The sequence below is a fragment of the Mytilus trossulus genome, chromosome 11, assembly GCF_036588685.1.
Source record: "Mytilus trossulus isolate FHL-02 chromosome 11, PNRI_Mtr1.1.1.hap1, whole genome shotgun sequence".
Classification (NCBI taxonomy): domain Eukaryota; kingdom Metazoa; phylum Mollusca; class Bivalvia; order Mytilida; family Mytilidae; genus Mytilus; species Mytilus trossulus.
In genome coordinates this window covers 9,763,983-9,786,043 of record NC_086383.1, presented here as the reverse complement: position 1 = coordinate 9,786,043, position 22,061 = coordinate 9,763,983, and the positions used below count along the sequence as shown (strand labels likewise).

Genomic DNA, 22,061 nt, shown 5'->3' with positions numbered 1-22,061 from the left:
ACAAAACATGTCTCTTCAAAATAGCACGTGAAATCGCAACTAAGCGTGAATTCTTTGGAAAAGCGACGGAATACCTATTGTCAATTTCAAGTTCTGTTTCGACATCATTGTAATATATGTCACTGGACGTTAAAATTCAATCCTTAATTTCGTCTTCGTCGAATAGTGCTGTTGGTTTCTTTTTATTATCATTACATACTAGTATACATGAATACACCCCAAGTTATTCCCATGTAAAGTCATTTACTAGATATTTAGTGCAAAGTAAATTTTAAAGAGAAATTGAAGTCGTATTAGTTCGATAATGCTTCAAAATAAATATAAACTGAGGATACATGTATAACTGCCATATTCCGAATTCCCGACATTCATTTATGAAGAAAAGATAACTGTGTGAATCTACGGCTCAATCAAGCTTCATACAGAATATGAATTTTCTTGAATATGATTGCCAATGGAATAAACCATGCAGGAGATTAAACTAGCCCAATTAATTTATGTGTGAACTATAACAATTGAAATCGTAATTATGCTGTAGTGTACGCTGGTGGTTTCTGTAATATGAAGGCGTATGGCAACCATTCTACCATACTTAGTTCAAAATTTTAAAGTACACCACAACCTTTTTCTTTGTCCATAATACGCTCAGGAACATACATCTTACTATTGTGCATGGATTGGTAGTAAATGCAACTTTTTAACTGTAGTCCATTTGATATCAAAGTATCATACTACTACTGAGGCTATCGTGCAATACTTCCACTCCGCATTCATAATAGTTTAAACAGACATAGTTTAAATTTTAGATCCTTCCTTTATGGTTTAGTTCAACCTGCAACACATTTTATTTGATGTTATCAATGGTAAACATGTAAAATGAAACAATAACTTACTGTAATACTAATATATAAATATGTTGTATGGTCATACAAACCGAAATCACTACTAGACTAGGTGTTGACACGCTCAAATTAACAAAATTGTGTTTCAAAAAACCAATGCACAAAATTGATATCATAGGATTTAGTTAAACATTTAAACCAGTTCAAGGAATGTATTACTTGACAAGAACAATTAAAATGTAGGACAAATTCGGCTTACAACACGAACTTTGTTCAAATAATAGTACCAAACATGTGACAAAATGACGGGTATGTAACAGAAGTATCGCAATCACTGATGGACTGGTGGGTAGCTACTGTTTGTTCAACGTTCAGTGACAAGTATCCCATGTGCATATTACAATACCAAATTAAACTAACTTGAGCAGACGACAAAAGCGAAATTGTGACAAATTTTATTTCCTAGTGTTATTTAGGAAGTCAAACATGTGTATGGAAATTAAATTTTACTATTTTTTATTGAACAAGATAAGAAGATTACTATTATTTATTGAACAAAACAAGAAGTTCAAAACCGGTAAAAGAAATTAAACCCGGTGAATGACACTCCTTATTGCTGAATTTGGGTTTGGCTGACCTTTATTTCTATAACGTTTTAAAACAATTATTCAAATTTTTTTTTTTTTTTTGGGGGGGGGGGGGGGGGGGGGAGTCATTGACCCTAAAAAAATAACAACAATACAGGCCTATAGTATTTTGAAGCAATTTTTGAAATATTCAAATAAAATGAAACGTCTTATATTTTTTTACAAATACAAGGAAAATGCAAGTCTGTCCAAAATGGATTGATATTTCAGAAAAAATGTATAGTGTGTTCTTTGTAAACGTAAACCAGAATGCATATAGTTGTCTATTATAACAGTCACAAACCATGTCTAGAAATAAAAATCAGCAGTTTACCATCCATGCAATAATATTTTGTCGACAGTGATCGAGATAACTTTATCAGATAATTCAAATTATCGGACACTTAATTTTTTCAGAACATTTTATTGTTAATATCCGAGCCATAAAATACATGTATTATATCTGGCATAGTCCCAGATTATATTCTCTGGTAATATGCATCCTTCATTTAAAGTCTTGTTTTTCTTAAACACTTTACATCGTATATCAGGGGCACTGCCGAAAATAATCTTTCAAAAAGCAAATTCAAGTTGTAACCTTTAGAACTTGTATGTCTGATAATTTGCTCACATGACAAGAAATTTTACAATAAACATTGGTCACGCACGATAGATTCTGATGTAAGACACGTGCCGTTACAATAGCCAGTTTGCACGCATCAGCGCACACATGTTTGTCGAATAGGCCAGTTGATTGGAGGAAAGTTACCGAAAACCACGCCTACCTTTAACTAATATCCAATCAAACGTCTTTAACATAAACATAAATAATACATGGGTAAAATTACAGAGATTTTGTTGCGTATTCAATATTTGAAAAAAAATTAAAACTCTTTATAATTCAAACTTAAAATTATAGAATATGCTCGTAATGCATTTTCGCAATTTACAATACACTTGATGTTATACATTATTTCACCTTCCCAGTGAGGAAAAATTACAAATAAAAATTGCAAATTACAACCAGGGGTGGTGTTCTCGAAGCTATCTTAGGATTAGGACGTGTCCTAAGTCTATCTTATGGCAAGTCTTTGTCCTAAGTCGAGTTCTCGAAGCTCTCTTAACTTTTGATATATCTCATTTTTCGTCCTAACTTTAGGACACCCAATAAGGTGTCTTAAGAGCATCCTATCTTCAGCCTAGAGTAATAATGTTTGGATTTCGCTTTTTGCTCATTATTTTACGTGAAAATGAACATGAAATGAAACGCACCATCGGTTATTAACTCGTATATAAAGAAATTGTGCATGCTTTTAAACTTTGAACTTCGTGTTTCACGATATGATTACACAACAAATTTAATTCTCATTTCAAAACAAATTGTTTTCAAGTTTAAATAACAATCCTTTTTTATATAATAACATTGGTAATTATGCATTTAATTCTGTACATGTTATTATAAAATTCGTAAACAATTTTGTTAAAAATTTTCGTCATTAATAAATGTTTTATCAAAAAATAACTTTAAAGATTTAAAATTTCGACTTAGGAAATGTTTAGGACGTCCTAACATAAGATTCGTCTGAGGGAGCTTCGAGACACAACTTAAGAGTGTCCTAAGTCCATCCTAAGTCCATCCTAAAATCGGACTTATCTATGACTTAAGACGAATCTTAGGATACCTTCGAGAACACCACCCCAGGTTCAATGTTCAGTGTTAAGTATTTCATATATGCGCAGGTCCTGAGGCAGAAAATCGAATTATTCATTCACTTATATGATCTTCAAAAATAACGATTGCGGGATGATGGACAGGAAGACTTCAAACGTAAGAGTGTGAACTATAGCTGTCAGTAACTTAAGTACTCTTAGCTAGTGTTTTTTTGTTGTTCTGGTAAGGGACGACATCGAAAGTTCAATGAAGGATACAAAACTGAATTCACATAGGTTTTTTACTGACCTCCACACCCCCCCTCTTAACTTAATTTGGTTAAAATTGATTGACCAATAGGGATATATGTAAAATCGATTTTAGATTAACAAAACTTGCAGCAAAGTTGATCCCCCCCCAAAAACTATTTGATTTAAGTTTTTTTTATCCTACATCGATCTTTTGATGTCATCCCTAAACAAGTGATTCTTTCATTGTTGAAGACCCTTTATGGGAATATAAAGATGAACAGGAATAAAAACGCTGACCATTTATTATTTGTATTTTTGTTAAGCATTAACTTTGTGTGCGATTACTGGTTCCGTATACGTTTACTCCATATTCCTTTATTTTCTATAATAGCGTCTGTCTTGACAGTAAGTTGACATTACGCCACGAGTTATCGTTCCGGGCGTTATCGAATAACGTTCACACATACAAGCCAATGCAGCAGGTTCTGCAATCACAAAGTGATTAAATGATAAACAAAAATATTTTTGGAAACTTAAAAAATAATTCCTTCATGTCATGCTCTATGCTCATTTTAACATGGGTAGGCATTATATTTGTCTATAATTTACACTGAGCGTAAGCGAGGTGTAAAATGTGGTCAAATATAATGTCTACCCATGTTAAAATGAGCATAGAGCATGACATGAAGGAATTATTTCGATTCTAACATGACAAATGCAATATATTTATAGGTCAAAGCGTACGAAAATACCGTAAGACTGTTTTGCTGTTCCCGTTTCCTCCGAGAGGAGTCTGTTTATTGCATTTCATATTTGAAAAGTTTAAAAACTACGAGCAAGGTAAATATATGTTGTTTGATAAAAATATATAATAAAAGTTTGTTAGCTGCTTGAATGTAAATATTTTAAAGGATATCGACGGAAATAATGTTAATAAAAAAGTACGTGCGCATGTGTCAAACATATTTTTTGTGCTCATTAGAACACAGCTTTGTTAACAAAGCGTAATAAGGACGTCATATTTGAATTGACATGTTTATGGTAACTTTTTCTAGATGCAGAGTGTCGAAAGTTTTTATGCAATACGTAACGGTTAACTTTTTGACATAGGTTGCTTTGTCGTGTTTCAGCAATTCTTCTGCTAATTTTTAACCTTTAACAATGAATTACTATATACTTTTAATTTATATTCTGCTTTTTTTTAATATTTAAGCATCTGCAAGATTTATCTATATGTTCTTATGCAAAACAGACTGAGTTTTATCACTTTATTTCATTCTTAGTTTATTTTGCAATAAATACTTTTCATGATGCATGCCGTATCCCCATGAATTATTTTTTTTGAAAACAGAAATCTTATATGTATCTATCGAAACTTAGGATGATGCATACAAAAACTGGAATCCGTATACAACTATTAATTCGTGTTAAAATGGTCGTCAAAATCACCGCTCGGGCAAAATGGAAAAAGGAAATTTATTTGGATGAGAATACGGATAGAATAAGGCGAAAAAGTACAATACAAGCAGACTTTGAAACTCAAACAGAAAATAGTTTGTTAGTATGGAAATTCAATGTAAAAAAGTGGTTTAACTTGGTTATTTTGCTGAATAACATTCTATGTGTTCCAAATGTAAACAGTCTCATAAATCCGTTATAGTTTCGGAAACATTTTAAAAAATAAAGTGCTAGCTAGACCAAGTCTATACACAGGACATACAGTTACATCGGAATCAGGCCTGAGAAGGTTACCGTAGGCTGAAAATACAAAGCAACTTTATTCGGAAAAAAAATCATAAAAAAAATCAGGTCCCGTTAGAGTCTGATTAAACTGAGCCAGTCCCAAGTATCCACTTGCGTCTATAAACGCAAGCTAATAGTTGGGACTGGCTTTAGTCACTAAGTAAGACTGGTTCCGTTACAAAAAAATCTGGAAATTTACAAGCAAACGACTAACGTATTAGTATTCAAATAGCAGAAAGAGACTGAAATAGCTAGATCTTGAAATCATTTAGATTTTCTATTCGTGTTAATTTACTCGCTGGTAGTGTAGTTTTTTTGTGTGCGATTTGAGTTGGAAATGATGAACATGTACAAGTTCGGAGACAAAACGACTGAGAGAGCATTAACATAGTTGCCTTTTTAGGCCATGAGGGGCATATTGCTCATAATATACCCTCATTTTCTAGTGTCAGTCCAAATTTTTCTCAAACATCTTCCCGGATCGGCTCTATTACAAAACCTACCTAGTATTGTATTCAAGTTAGTGTTAACTTGTTCTCGTCCTGAACATGCAGGAAATATTTGCCACTGGACGTTAAGCAACCAACAATCAATCCTACAATTTACACCCGTCACTTGAAACTTTAGTTGTTAAAATTTAAATCATTGCCTCTAATTTTTTCAAAGAAATCGACAAATTTTACGAACGTTTAGACAAAAAGAAATATATACGTTACCGCTTGCTACATATGGAAATGGGGTTACATGAGACTTTATTTATAAAAAGTAGAAGTACTAATAAAATAATATATATATATATGTAACATGTTATTTGTACACCAGTCTGTTGTTAGAATGATGAATAGAGATATGGGATATGCAATTTATAAGATAGCTACTGTTGGACATTTAACTACATCAAAACCAAATACACCAAGCAAATTGTGACTAATGCTTATTGGACGAGTAGCTTTTTAATTCTAATTTGCATGTAGTCAGTTTACTAAACGACGGTTCCCTAAAAAAGGAAAGTATAATTATCACAGTAGCATTTCAGTCTCCTAGTACATATTTGTTTAAGTCCTAATACTTTTGTTCTTCTGGAGAAAATTTCAACCATAATGAAATAAGGAGGTGCGGTAAAATTGACGATTAATCAACTTTCTACCAAATACAAAATGACGGAAATGTTAGCTTGCTTACATTGGTACTTCATTTTATATCTCAAAACTACCAATCCATTATATGAACTGCATATTCAAAAATATGTTTTGTCACCAATATCCTAAAAGAGCACGTATCTTCATACTGTTTCACCCGTGTCCGTTCTAACGTCAATCGCGCACTTGGTGTATACATATAGGGTTTATACGGCTTATTATTAAAAGGAATGAGTACTGTCTTTTTGCTTCAGGTTTAAATTATGTACCTGGTGTTACTAAAGTGTACTCATATTAAAGGTGCGCATATCGTCTTGATTTCTTTTATTTTTTGTTCATGACAGGTTGCTGGATTAGACGTTTTGATAAAATATAAAAGGCACACAGACTCCTACATGTGGAATTTCAAACTGGACCTTTTACATTTCGCATTTGCAGTTTGGTTTACTTAAAGAATGCATGTATGATCTCATGATTTGTTTCGTAAATAATTTTCCACAAATGACACGGTTGAACTTTGTGAAATTTTGCATACAATTTGCAATGTTTGTCCGACTTGCTGAGCTTGTATTGTATCGTCCCGAACATGCATGCACTATTTGCCACTGACCGTAAAAAGAAAAATGGGCACGTGCCTAGAAAATGTTGAATATCTTTTTTATTTATGATTATTTTTCTAAAAAATTTGAAATTTATGCATTAAATATCAATCTTTAACAGAATATGTAAAAATAACACGTATAACAGTACTCTTTCTAGTCCTTAGTGGTATTGTATAGTCCTTAGTGCACCAAGGAGTCCTTAGCATTAGACATTTTTTAAAAAACTGGCGCCCTATATCTTTGCTTAATACTGTATATAAAATTGGCTCTGGGGTTATAGCAGGAAGATTTAGAACAGTTTTGACTAAACTTATTGATACTGATCAGACAGGTTTTATGAGTGGAAGATATATTGGGGAAAATCTAAGATTGATCTATGATATCATGGAATATACTGAAGATAATGATATACCAGGCCTTTTATTGCTGATAGATTTTGAAAAAGCCTTTGATTCCATTTCATGGGAATTTCTTTTAAATGTATTGAAATTTTTTAATTTTGGCGATTCTATTATAAATTGGGTGAAAGTGCTCTATCAAAACATTAATTCAGCAGTCATTCAGGGAGGGAATCTTTCAGACTTTTTCACTGTTGAACGGGGTTGTAGGCAAGGTGATCCATTATCGCCTTATCTTTTCATTCTTTGTGCTGAAATTTTAGCGTTAAAAATAAGAGATAACAAAAATATAAATGGAATCAAAGTTCTTGATGTTGAACACAAACTCTCGCAGTTTGCTGACGATACATCACTACTTTTAGATGGTAGTGAAGAATCTTTAAATGAGGCATTATTGGAACTAGATTGGTTTGCTAAAATTTCTGGTTTGAATATAAATTTTTCCAAAACTCATGTCATTTGGATTGGAAGTAAAAAGTACAGCACAGAGACACTTTGTACAAATCAAAATCTTACTTGGGGAAGCACATCCTTTAAATTATTGGGTGTTAATTTTGATGTTGATTTAGAAAAACTAGTTAAAATCAATTATGATGAAAATATTGTAAAAATAAAAAGACTAGTCAAACAATGGTCTAGACGTAACATTACTGTTATTGGTCGAATTACTGTTGTAAAGACACTTATGTTGCCAATTTTAAATCATTTAATATTGTCACTACCTAATCCAAGTGAAGATATTATTAAACAGATAAATGAACTGATGTACAAGTTTATTTGGAACTCACCAGTTCATAGAGTGAAAAAAGATGTAATACAAAAAGATTATTGTGATGGAGGCTTAAAAATGATTAATTTACATGCTTTTATAAATGCTTTGAAATGTACTTGGATTAGAAGAATTTGTAGAAATGATTGTAAATGGCGAAATATATTTTTGTCATATGTTGATAAAGATAGATTATTTAGTTGTGGTAATAGCTATGTAAAGCAACTACAGCAAAGTATTAAGAATAAATTTTGGAAAGATGTACTGGGTGCTTGGCAAATGGTAATTGAAAAAGAAATGAATTTGCACGACTGGGAATATTTTCTTTCCAGTCCAATTTGGATGAATAACCTATTCCAAATTGATAACAAACCAGTTTTTTTCAAAGACTGGCATAGTAAGGGTATTTTATATGTAAATGATATTGTGGGGGAGAATGGTACCTTTCTAAATTTTTATCAATTTCAGGAGTGTTTTCAGATGGATATAGACATCATGAAATATAATAGCATAATTTCTATGCTAACTAAGACTTCCAAAAAAATTAAAAGGGGAGATTATAAATTAGTATCTCCTTTCATACCATCAGTTATAAAGACCATTCTCAAAAGCAAAAAGGGATCAAAAGATATGTATTTGGTGCTAAACAAAAACAACACTGTTCCTACAGGAGTAAAAAGATGGGAAGCAATTTTAGTTTTAGAAAATCAAAACTGGAAAAAGATTTTTCAACTACCATTTGCTATTACAAAAAATACTAAGCTACAATGGCTTCAGTATAGAATTAATCATAAAATTCTGGCAACAAATACGTTTTTAAACAAAATTGGGATTGTGCAAAACCCATATTGTACTTTTTGTAAGACTGAACTAGAATCAATTGAACATATACTGTGGGATTGTTATTATGTACAACAATTTATTGAGCAAACTGAAATGTGGTTTCTCCATAACGGTATTAGTATACCATTTACACAAGATATTTTTTTGTTTGGAAATTTATCACGAATGTACAAAGGTGACCCTCAAAACAATATTTTTCTCTGGATTAAACAATATATATATAATACACGATATTTTAAAGGAGAATTAAGTTTAACAGCATTGATTGAAAAAATAAAGCATCATTATATTTTGGAGAAGAAGATATCAGTTAAAAATAAATGTTTTGAAAAGTTTAATCAAGCTTGGTGCATTTACCAAGAGGCTTTACAGGATAATTTGGTGGATTAGCAATTATGAAAAAATTAGCAGACATCAAAATGATTTTCGTTTTTTTTATATTGTTTTTTTGTTTTTTGTTTTTTGTTGCTTTTGTTTTTTTTCTTTTTCTTTAATCATCTTTTAATTCTTTTATTTATTAATTCTCTATATTTTTTTTGTATGTCCTTTTTAATAAGATACAATTATAAAATCCAAACAAAATGTTATTTTCAAGTTCTATACATTTTCTAATAGGTTGTATTATATTACATTTATATATATGAACTTATTGTTTGATAACTGTACTGTTGTATATTATATATGTTGGATAAAAAAAATAAAAATAAAAAAAAAAAAAGGAGTCCTTAGCAGTGTTTAGACGTACCGCCGTAAAACAACCATCAAAAACCGAGCAATTATAAAACTTTTTACTGAATCATATTTTTAAAGTACTCTATTTCTGCATGGATGAAGCAACGACACCACCATTGCCTTAAATGATGGAGTAAAAAACTCAGTAATTCAAATGAATCACACGTGAAATTTTTCATGTTATTTTCACTTGAACTTTGCAAAAATATGAAGGTTTCAATTAAATTTTAGAAAAAAGATATTATTTTAACAATGTAATTTTTAAAAATTACGTGCATTTTACGTGTACCAAATTCCGGTGATTTATGCATGAACTATTATCATAAGATTCACGTGGAACCAACCAGTATAAGCAAGTTTAAAGTATTTCAAATGACAATTAACACTTAGACTATAGCCATACAGTAGGACAGTAAATGAACAAAAGACAAGTAAATCAGAAACATGCATGGATCACGCAAAAACATGCAGGGGCGACACTGAAGTAATGGGAGTTTGCTTCTTGCAAGAAATTGGCCATGAAAACAATTTGATATGAAGACAAGCCTTTGTTTCAACTTTGTTTTAAAATTTCCAACATATGGCTGTTACGGCCCAGATTAATGTTCTTAAGCATCACATATTTTTCTTTCATCTTATTGTTAGCTTTCTTAAATAAATATTTACATATTATAGACTATATTTTTTATTATTTCTTTTTTGTTCAATTTCAGTTTAAAATTCTTTTTTTTTACCATATTGGACTTCTTATTGTGTATTGAATTGAAGCACGAACGCGGACCTCGATGAGAACACCTGGATTGAAAGTTTGCAAATGTTCCGACCAATGAAATTCGTTTTACTATGTAACGCGAACTTCAACGAAAGCACCTAGATGAAATATTGTGTATTGAATTGAAAAATGAACGCGGACCTCGATGAGAACACCTGGATTGAAAGTTTGCAAACGTTCCGACCAATGACATTCATTTTGATATGTAACGCGAACTTCAACGAAAGCACCTCGATAAATTATTTTTTTGTACGACAATTAGTTTTTAATTTGGACATTACCGCTAAAATATAGTTAATAAAAATTATATCAGAGCAACAGTGCATAATTGTTTCTTTTCCATTCTTGTTTATTTTAATAATGTTTATGTTGATTTCAATTTGGTAGGTAGACTTATATAATATGCCCTAAACGTAGATAAAATGAATTAGACGTAAGAGAATGTCGACTTAGAGCAAGTCAAGGTCGTAAAACTTAAATCAACCAACCCATCGTTATCGAAGACTAAAATTTATCTCATATATACCGAATATATTTTTATTTATAGCAAGACTTTTTGTACGTCACGGTGAATGACAGCACAATAATTCCTTTACAGAATCGGAACCACAATTCACAATTACCGTAATGTGCTGCTTGTCCGCAATTAACGCCCGTTTTTTGAGCTGTTCCTTTATTTGCAATGTTGTGCAAGACTTAACTGTTTATTAAATTCAACAAATGTTAACATTATGTTCATTCATTTTATTATTTAACACAACATTGTTTTTATAACAAGCTATTTCATATATCAATATACAGCTAGGGAATATTTGTTGTTGACCGAAACTATAAGATACATCGATTTAAACTATGTGAAAAATAAATAATTTTTGTAAGATACTTTAATTTCCGTGTCTTTATTTAATTAACGAGTACACTATAGTAAGATAGAAAAAGAGAAACGGAAATATACAGGAATACCTAAAGTTTGTAAGTCATTGCAATGGACCATACGTTACTTACATTCTCAAGTTTTCATAGCACTCAGCAAGTTTTGAAACGAATATGTGAGATAAAGATCTACTGCATTCGGGCAAATTAAAAATATGTTAAACATCTAACTATTTTATTTTTAACAGATTCACAAGTTTTGAATTTTTTAAACCGTGCACCAATATTTTATTGTTTTTATTTAAATTCCTTATATGTTACGTGTATTGATCATTCATTTGTTTAAATTGTGAAGTATATTACTTTAATAGGAATACACGCATTTATATATATAAGTCGATAAAGTTTGAAACAAATAAACGAAAGATACATCGATGTTGTTTTGCTTGAGTGATTTACCTGTTAAAAGCTCGGGTCGCAACAAGGTTTTAAACGAATTGATACCAGTTTGAAATAGTTTAACGGGGGCGTGGCCTATTTGTTTGACGTAACTTACCGCCAACTTGAATTAAATTGAACGACCGCAAGCGAAGCTATTTGACTGGCATTAAAATGATTTGATATGCATTGAAATAAATTAAAAATTATTTTTAATTTTTGTCAATCTTTATCAAATGACGATTAATTTCATTTAAACAGCGTTAACACGTTTTTGTCCGATCAAGTTAAATTCTGGTTACTAGTGTATGGTGATCTAGTCCCATTTTATATATACAGAGTGATTGAAGATTTTACATCAATTTTTTATATCTGCATGAAGTATTTATAAGGAATAATAATGAACACATAATTGAATGTTTGAAATAGTTCATGACTGACACAACACTTATGTTATTTATGTCATTTTGATGCATGCATTTACATTTACAATGCATCAACAATAAGCATTTGAAAACCTTTTATTCAAAGAACAGTTCACAAACATACAAGCATCACAAAAGCATATGTTTTGCAAGGAACATGTGTTCACTTTTATTTTTATATAAGCATGACATGAGCAGCCATGTTAATATTAAGACAATCTAATATTTATTGAACTGTAGACTTATCTTTAAAGACTGATTTGATTACAATTATTGGAATGACTGAATACCAAAATACACAATTCATAAAGGACATGAAAGATCTGATTTGAATAATTTTTTAGTGTTGTGACAAAAGCAATCATTTGGTCTTTTTTAAAAGAATTTGAATTTATATTTAACATATCTCATATTAAATATGGTAATAGATTCATCTAGTTTTTTTTTTACACAACAAGATAGCAACAGGGGAGAGAAAAACAACAAATCAAGCAAAGTTTTAAAAAGATGTGAAATACATTTACGAATGTACAGTCAAACCTTTTATGAAGTTCAATGAAACTAAAAACTGTTTTTATATCATATCACCCTATGCATGTGTTGCTATACAAGACAGCTATGGCTAAAAAAGAAAGAAAAAAAAAACAATAGTGCAATAAACACAACATAAACAGAAATGACTGAGCAACATGAACCCCACCAAAAACTGGGGTTGATATCATGTGATCTACAAGGGTGTATATATAGTAATACCTTGGGTTTAGAACCTCAAGTCAAAAGTCATCTCTATTATATAGTTATTAGCCCAATTTAGGCCAATTCTCACTTTTCCAGCGGGTGACCTTTATATGCAAACTTCCCTGCATTCTTTTCTTTGGAATAAATGTTATCTAAATTGTTGAAATAAGCGAAGTGTAACAACTATGTAAATTTTATCTTTAGGCTTGAAATCACAACAAACTTTATATTACAGCTGCTTCACCTAAATCTTTACTTAGTCCCATGGGGTCAAAGGTCAAACCAATGTCAACTTTAGTAGAAGAACAACAACAAAGAGAATCTAAACCATTGCTGAAGAGAGAAGATTCTGATGAGGTAGGAATATAACAAAAAGTTTGAAAACCCACGATAAACGGGCCATCTTGTCTATTTTTTGTCTCATCAACTTGAAAACACATCAGTTTGTACATATTGAGAGGAAGCAATTCAATCATTATGTAGAAAATGCAAATGTATAAGCTTTTGATTTGCCATTCCATTTTGATAAGGGACTTTCCATTTTAAATTTTTCTTGGAAATCAAAATATATTTATGTTATTTTGCTTTTGGCTACAGCTGGAAACAAAAATATTAACATCTACCAAACTGAGTTTAATATGTATGGTATCAAATTACATTAGATTTAAAGAAGATGTGGTATGAGTGCCAATAAGACAACCTTCCATCCAAGTCACAATTTATAAGAGTAAACTGTTATAGGTCAAAGTATGTCTTAAAACATGGAGCCTTGGCTCACACCGAACAGTAAGCAATAAAGGGTCCCAAAATTATTTATATATACACGCATACTTACCTTTTGTAGGAATTTGATGAAGCTGACATTGCTGACATCCAAAGGAGAAAGTTCCAATCTGTCATAGAACCTGAGCCTAATAGTGTAAGCTCTGATGATTTTCAAGACTTTGAATCATATCAAAGTCAACAGCCCCAACCTGAAGAAAATCCAATGAATTCAACAGCTGAGGAAATCCCCCATTCTTCTACAAATGACAGTTTAGCTGAGATACAAGGGAAGAATTTCACTCCGAGTTTAGTTTCCAGTGGTTACGGGTCACAGGCAGTTTCCATGTTGACTTTGTCATCAGAAGATTCGTTAAGTTTAAGAAGTATGGAAGATAACAATGAAGGCCATAAAGACTCTAGAGGGAGTCAGAAAGGCAGTATTGAACAAAGTAGTGAAAGTGATGAAGATCAACAAGGTGTTTCTGATGTTTGTCATTCAGAGTCAGATGAACGTTTAACTGAATGTAATAGTACTAATGTAATGGAAGCTTCTGATTCAGATTCAAATAAAACTGTTTTATCACAAGAGAAGTTAGAGACTGTAGAGAACGCGGAGAGTTATAACATGGACACTAGTTCTACGGAAACCTCAAAGGGTGCTGAATCCAACACGGAATCAAATCTAAAGGGTGCTCGTGCAATAGGAAGTAAAACTGTTGAAACAGTAGATCCTTACAGTGAAACTGCCATGGAAGAACTAGAAAAATTAGGTTTTGATGAAGAAGAGGAAGACATTCAGGAAGATAAAAATAATGGCTCAGAAATTGAATTGTTTATTGCAGAAGAAAATGATGAAAAATCTGCTAAAAATAGAACTACTGAAAAATTACTTTCTAACAAGAGCTTCACACCTCCTAGTACTTTGGAAAAGACGAAGGGTGTGATTAAACGTCCACAGCGACCTTTATCTTGTGTACTGCCGGTAGATCAAAGTGTTATAGAGGAGAGTATGAAAAGAAATAGTCTACAGTTACATATGTCTGATGAAGAAGATATTGGTTAGTATTATAAGGTTATATTGAGAAATTTTTATACAGCCACAAACATTTTTTTGGCAGTACAAATCAAGCTTGAATATAATGTGTCCAAACTTGCTCCAACTGGTCAGGGTTTAACCTCTGGTTGTATCAGGCTACACTCAGTGAAGTATATTATTTTTTTCATAAAAATAGGGACAACATAGTCCATATCAGACATGTTCAGACAATGTTATACGATTTAAATGATAAAGATGGGCCTGATTGTGATTGTTCTTGGTCTGCATTTGGGAGAATCGAGGATATGTTTTGGATAAAATTTGTGTGTTTAAAATGATTCATGATGTACATAATATGTAACAAATTTATTTGTGTTTATCTGAAAATTCATCCTTTTAAAAGCTGCTTTTAGCCTTAGTTAATATGCACAGATTTTGAAGCCATGCCCTTTGCAAAAAGTGTTATGGTCCAGATCAATTTTTCCTAAAGTAATACAAAAGCAAGGATATGGAGTATCTATTCATAAGACAAAATCAGAATATGCACAGGAAAAAACAACTTGAACAAAAAGACAATAAAGAGAGCATTTATTACCGATTTTTATCTGGAAAGTCATAGTAAGGCATTCCACAGATCAAAAACTCAATCACTAATTGCAGGTTTGAAACTGCTTAGCTCTGGTTTGAGCAAAATTCTTTGTTTACTGACGGGCATGCAACAACTGTAAATGTGTTCCTGCTTGAAATTCATATTTTGAAAAACAGAAATATAAATGTATTAGAGCAACAAAAAATTGGCAACCGAAAAAAATTCAGATATCTCAAAAATACACTTATCTACAATTTTTAAGTTGCAGGACTGTTAGCATGGTTAGGCTATGCAGTCAACTTTCAAGGAATTATTTGACACTGGGATCAGAATGATCAATTATAACTTACATTTTATGTTTATATCTTATAGAACACGATGATTCCTTAAGCACCTGTTCCTTTGGTAGTCGGGCAGATTTAGATAGATTATCAGAAGTACCTGTGCCAGTGTGGATTACCATCGGTGAAAGTGTGATTGTCACACCATCCAAAGGGCCACAGAAAACTGGAGTTGTACAATTTGTGGGACCAGTAGAGTTCGCTGCTGGACCTTGGGTCGGGGTAGAATTAGATTTACCAGAAGGTAGGTATTCAGTAGTTACCATGGTAACTGATTAGATAACAGAACCAATTAGACATAGGAATCATGAAGGATGGAACATGCCCTAGGCCTTCTGAAAAATGTGTTGTGTTTTTTTTTAGGTGTACAACTTATTTCAATTTTAAGAGTATTTCTACACCTTTAGCTTTAACTCTTTCAGTACACAAAAAAATCAGAAACTCTATGAACGGAGACAGATAAACTATTTTTTTTTATATGTAAACTTAATTTTGATGAATGGCAATTTAAACACAATTTTCACTAGTCTAATACATTCTATAAAATACAAATATATTTTAAGACTTTTTATTCAACCATAATTTAATATACAATACAGTTAAATGAGGTATATCTCAATTTTTCAAATTGAATTTATCATTTCCAATGCAAGTCAACTGCATTAAGCAAATGCCTGTCTTTAAATCAGATCCCCTTTTTGTGTGTTCGTGTAAAAGAGAGGTTAAAGATACCAGATAGAGGGACATTCAAACTCACAAGTAGAAAACAAACTTACATAGCCATGTCTAAAAAGGGAAAAAAAGCAGACAAACAAGTATCTAAGGAAGAACTATTATATCATTGAAAAATTAGAATATATTAATGTATATCTTTTTTTTTCAGGTAAAAATAACGGGTCTGTGAATGGTATTCCCTACTTTAAGTGCAGGTCGAGACATGGGATATTTGTACGTCATGATAAACTTATTCTCGACAAGAAACGAAGAGGAAGTCGTAAACGTGCGAGCACCGACTCCAAACGTGCTGGAAATATTGTTAACAGATCTCCTGCTAACCAAACCAAAACAGGCAATTCTGGAAACTTTATAAAAGGAACAACATCTAGTAGTGCTAAGAAGAAATTATGAGAAAAATAGGCTTTTATTTTCAGTCTTTTGACAAATTATGGTAGTTTGCACAGATGAGAATTGTACTATTATAAATTTTTAACTTGAGGTAGGACAATTATTGTATCAATAAAACTTACATTTATAAAGTGCTGTAAACCAACTTATTTTCACTGATATTGTTTTCGGGCTCAGCCCTGTGTTATGTATCTACTGTTGTTGTATTTTAAAAAAAGAAAAGATCAAAGTTTGACATACTATGGAACAATTACATTTAAATTATTTGTCAACTTGCTAAAGTCACCAACATTAGTTGTATACTGTTACATAGGAGATGTATCTGCTTAATTTACATAATCAATATTAAAAGGGACCATGAATAGATAATATTTGAAGTATTGGAGCATCGAAGTGATATTTATCATTTTATCCCTGTTTTTCAACCAATCACTATTTTTGGATAAACTAACCAGAAACAAGTCTAACCCAAGAGAAAACAAATTTTGTTACTTGAATTGATATTTTCCCAGACAGTGAATATTTTCAATCAACTCGAATTGAAATGATAGAAAGATCTGTGCATTCCAGTATTTGTCATATGACTGAATTTTATATCTATTTATAGTAACTAGTATCAGTTAATATCTATTTTTAGATACAACTTCTGTGATTTATTTTTAGCAGTCTGATAGAAATCGATGCCATAAATGTTGTCTACATCTCCTTCCATATAAATTGTTAATCAAGTAGACCTATAGTGTATAGGTGTAATTAGGGCATCTATAGACATTAGCTTGATGGGTAAAACTAGGGCATTTATAGAACTTAGCTTGTGTTTAAAAGAAAACCAACTTGTATGAGATCTTAAGCTTGTACACAAAACTTGGTGTTCATGAAATTTATCAAAAAACTAAATGTACTTTTTAATGTTCAAATACAGATCAAAATTAAACTGGCTCAAACAGAAAATATGTTTGAAAAAATTAGGAAAATAGACGTAAACTTTTCTAATTTTAGAACCCTTCTGATCAAAACTAAAGTTCAGCTGAAAAATATTGAGGCTTGACTTATTTTGTGTGGGGACTGAAGTTGATAGTCAACTGTAGATGTACCTGGATCAAACAGTATTTAAAGATGTAGAATTTGAAAGTGTAATTAGATTTTACTGGTATCACATACAAGTTGTAGAATAGAAATTCTAGATGTATTTTTGAAAACATAGATTTTAAATCAGTAATTTTCAACAAAAGTAAGTATTATAGAACTTGATAAAAATGTCATCGCTCAAATTGTCAAAATGCCAAAAATTAGAATTTTAGGTAATATTATAGGAGTGTTTTACTAAGACTGATCAAAGTCCGTTAGGTAGAAGTTTTGTTTAACAAATACTAACAAATAAAAATAACTTTTCCTAAGTATTCATTCCTCTATACAACTTTATTTTTATAACCTGAAAATTTATCATGAAATTATATATTATGAAGGTTCGAAATGAAAAAGATAATTCTGTTGATTTCTACTTTTTCCAAGGAGTTGATTATTTCTTTTTTTTAAATCAATTTGTGAAGTGCTTGTTTTTCAGTGATTTATTGTTCAAAAGCAATCATGATGTCAAATGTTCATGCCATTCTCTGATTTGGCCATTATTTCATAAAAGAGGTAACCAAAATGTTCCAAAATATCTAGTCTGAAAAAAATAACAGTATATCATATGGCACCCAATTACACTCAAGTTATCTAGGCAAAATTTGGCAAAGATTAAAAGTTTTAATGATGAGGTTCTAAATATAGTATTGTCTTCCAGTGAAAAAGAGAAATATATTAACCGTGTTGAAAGCTTGATGGATGAGAATTATTATATAAATTCTATAAATGATTAAGTGAACTGATATATTAACATATGATTAAAACTTCTTGGTAAATATTTCATTTTCGACACCAAGAATTTTATACAATTATTGATGCTTGATTTAGAGAAAGTTGTTTGTAACATACCACCTAGTGTAAGATATGCCCCACAGAATAAGATATGCCCCAAAAATTAAGTGCTGCAAGGTTACAGAAAAAGGCAATGAAATGATTTAATATGAATTCATATAGCATCATTTAAAGGAAGAATTCCTAAAAACCTAAATTATTACAAATTATTTTCCACCAGACCATTTAAGAAATAATTCCCAAATTCCTAAATCATAAATCTTTTCCTTCAAGACATTCAAAGTAAGATTTCTCAAAGACTAAATCATTACAACATTTAGCTATTTACATTCTAAAATATAAGAATGAGAAAGTTAAACTTTTGTTTATCCAGGCTTCTAATATGTACCATATTTATGAAATAAAATCTTAAAGTATATCTTTGATAATTTTAACAAATATTTCACTTATAAGCTAGATAATAATAATACTGGTGATACCATATTAACCTCGGCAAACAGCCTCTGTCAATACAGGTGTCAGTATCTTGTTTTGTGCAATATTTATACTGGAACTTTTCATAATGTTACTGAGATTTTTCTCGATTTTTCTCAGACATATTTAGACATATTTGTACATTCCTGTAATTTTTTGTTGTTATTTTGTAAATAAATTGTATCTTTTATGTAAATGTGATACTTTATTGTTGTGTATATCAGAAACAGAAATATTTATTGTTTAAATCGTATAAATTTTTGTCGGATGAAATCGGGCAATTTACACTTAATAACAGTTGTGTAGTGCAGTGAAGGTTCTCAAGATCTCGCAGAACTACATTCTATAAATATATATTAAAAATTTATCAATGATCTCACATTCTACAAGCATCAAAAAGTATATTGGATTGTAACTTAAATTCATTAGAATATTATCACATACCAATTAAAGAGGACCGGATTTAAAGCTTCATTAATATGTACTTTCTGAAAGTTATTCTAAAATTGATCATATTTTTTGGAACAATTGAAAAAATTCTGAGGAAAATAAGCTTTAATTGATGTTGACAACTTTGAGATTTTCACTGCACATATTTGTTGTGGTAAAAAGCAAGCTCTGTGTTATATATTTGTTTTTTGCTTTGTATATTCACATCTTTACATTGTTAAAGCTGTTATATGTTGATCATGGTATGGGAGATAACTCTGAGGTCAACAAGGGAGATAAAAAGTAAAATTCATCACTGTTTAATGATGTTTTCCCTAATCGTTAAAATTGCAAGCCATATACCAGATGTATCCACCTACGGGACTTTATTCAGGTTAAACATTTTGAGAAAATGCAAAAAACAGATAAATAGCAAGTGAAAAATTATTAAAAAGCATGAACTTCATTTTAAAAAACCTCATCAAAGATACAGGACTAATCATTTGATAAGACAGACTTGAATAATCTAACCACAAAACTGATATGGGACAGACGAACAGACAATTAGAAAAGAAACACAGTGACAGACCAGAAACCAGAAACCCTTTTCTATTGTAGACGGGCATGAAAATAGTTACCTCTAAAATGAAATGAACTTGAATTAAATGTCATTTGGTCTTAGGGAGAGTTTTCTGATTAGCAATCATATCACTTCTTGTTTTTGTAATGAAACATAAAGAGAGATGAGTTTTACTTTTTATTTAACTTGTTGGTTGTCTTGTTTGTTAACATTTTAAGTATTCATTAAATTTGTGATTCTTTTGCACTGCCGTAGCACAATGTATTTCATTTAACACTAATCAAATATGTATTACTGTTATTGTCTTTGTTAGTGGTTGCTATGTGTTACTGTGTCATGTGATTTGTAAGTCATGTGACTGGTTGCTATGTGTTCCTGTGTCATGTGACTGGTTGCTTTGTCATATGATGTGTAGTTCATGTGACCTTGTTTTTTTGTGAAATACTACAATACAAACCTTATATTTGCTGTTGAAACAGTTTAAACATTGATTTGTGATTAGAAAAAAGGAATTACTCAAGTCAATTAGAATGGTTTTTTAACCAGTCTTTGATGTCAATGAGAAACAAAGAATTTGGATTGGTGTGTATACAAAGAAATAATCCCTCTTAAAAACAAAAATTTGTATGGTTGAAATGATTTTATTTTTTCACTACTTGTAGAATTAAAGATGAAAATAAAAATAATAACAATTTTCCACAACTGAACCAATAATCTCCCTATATCTATTTATTTTTCAAAAAGTTTTAGACAAAAATTAAAACTGGTATGATGTGGCCTAAGATCAATAGGTCTATTTCAAGATAAGAAAAAATGAAACTAACCAATGTTAAAACTAAATCCTTTAAATTAAATTTTGACCAATAATCATGCATTTACAAGTCTCCAATTTAATTTACTGATTTTCTTGGCAGAATATTGAACCGTATGTTGTTGTATTGATGTATGTCATCTATGTCACCACATTATGCCAGACCATACTATGTCACATGATTATGTCACTATGTTAAGTGATATGTTAAGTGACATACATGTTATCATCACTTATTGTCTGTTCACTAGAGGACACTCTTAAATTTGCTTTAAAAGCCATAATAAAAAATACTTATGGAATCAGATATATGTGTTGTTCTTTTTTTTCTTCCATTATCCATAAACACCAACATATGTACATAAAAGTATTCATTTTAGTACTCAAAGGTCTACCTTAACCTTGACGACAAACAATCCAACCTTGCTACTAAAAATAAGATCAATCATTGATATTTTTAAAAGGGTTTCAAAAGTTCTGATATATTTACAATGTATTGTAAATTAATACATGTATTAGGATGTAAACAATGTTGAATTAATTTGTTCTTCAAAGCAAAAATTGTTCAGAACTTGATTACACTTTTTCAATAGCAACACCAACCCAAAATACAGGTCTTCCAGAAGGTTGTGTTGATGGAATGATTTCTAGCATAGTAAAGATGACCACTTGTAAATGTGCTCATAGTCATAAACCCTGTTTCATCATAGTTTATCAAGGGTTGTCGCTTGTTGCTGTGTAACATATTTTTATTTTTACATTTGTCTTTTTACTTTATTTTACACATAAATTGAATTGGTTTTCTTGTTTGAATTGTTTAACATGTGTCATTCAGGGCCTTTTTAAAGCTGAGTAAATGTAATTGGCTTTGCTTATTGTTGAAGGCTGTAGTGTGACCTATAATAATTGCTAGTTTCTGTGTCATTTGGTCCCTGGTGTAGAGTTGTCTAATTGGCTATCATTACACATCTTCATATTTTTAGCTCACCTGACCTGAAAGGTCAAGTGAGCTTTTCTCATCACTTGGCGTCCGTCGTCCGTCGTCCTGCGTCCGTCGTCCTGCGTCCGTCGTCCGTCGTCCGTCGTCCGTAAACTTTTACAAAAATCTTCTCCTCTGAAACTACTGGGCCAAATTTTACCAAACTTGGC

General features: G+C 31.1%; 1 protein-coding gene across 6 annotated transcripts in view; it reads left to right on the top strand.

Annotated features, from left to right (window-relative positions):
• Positions 1 to 21,219, top strand: part of LOC134690720 (kinesin-like protein KIF13B) — a 111,015-nt gene extending 89,796 nt beyond the window's left edge. For all 6 annotated transcript variants that reach the window (XM_063550748.1, XM_063550747.1, XM_063550750.1 and 3 more), the window contains 4 exons: positions 13,078 to 13,199; positions 13,687 to 14,665; positions 15,605 to 15,817; positions 16,457 to 21,219. In XM_063550748.1, the coding sequence (XP_063406818.1) occupies positions 13,078 to 13,199; positions 13,687 to 14,665; positions 15,605 to 15,817; positions 16,457 to 16,701 (1,559 nt within the window). In that variant the 3' untranslated portion in view covers positions 16,702 to 21,219. The remainder of the gene's footprint in view (positions 1 to 13,077; positions 13,200 to 13,686; positions 14,666 to 15,604; positions 15,818 to 16,456) is intronic.
• Positions 21,220 to 22,061: the final 842 nt, after the last annotated feature.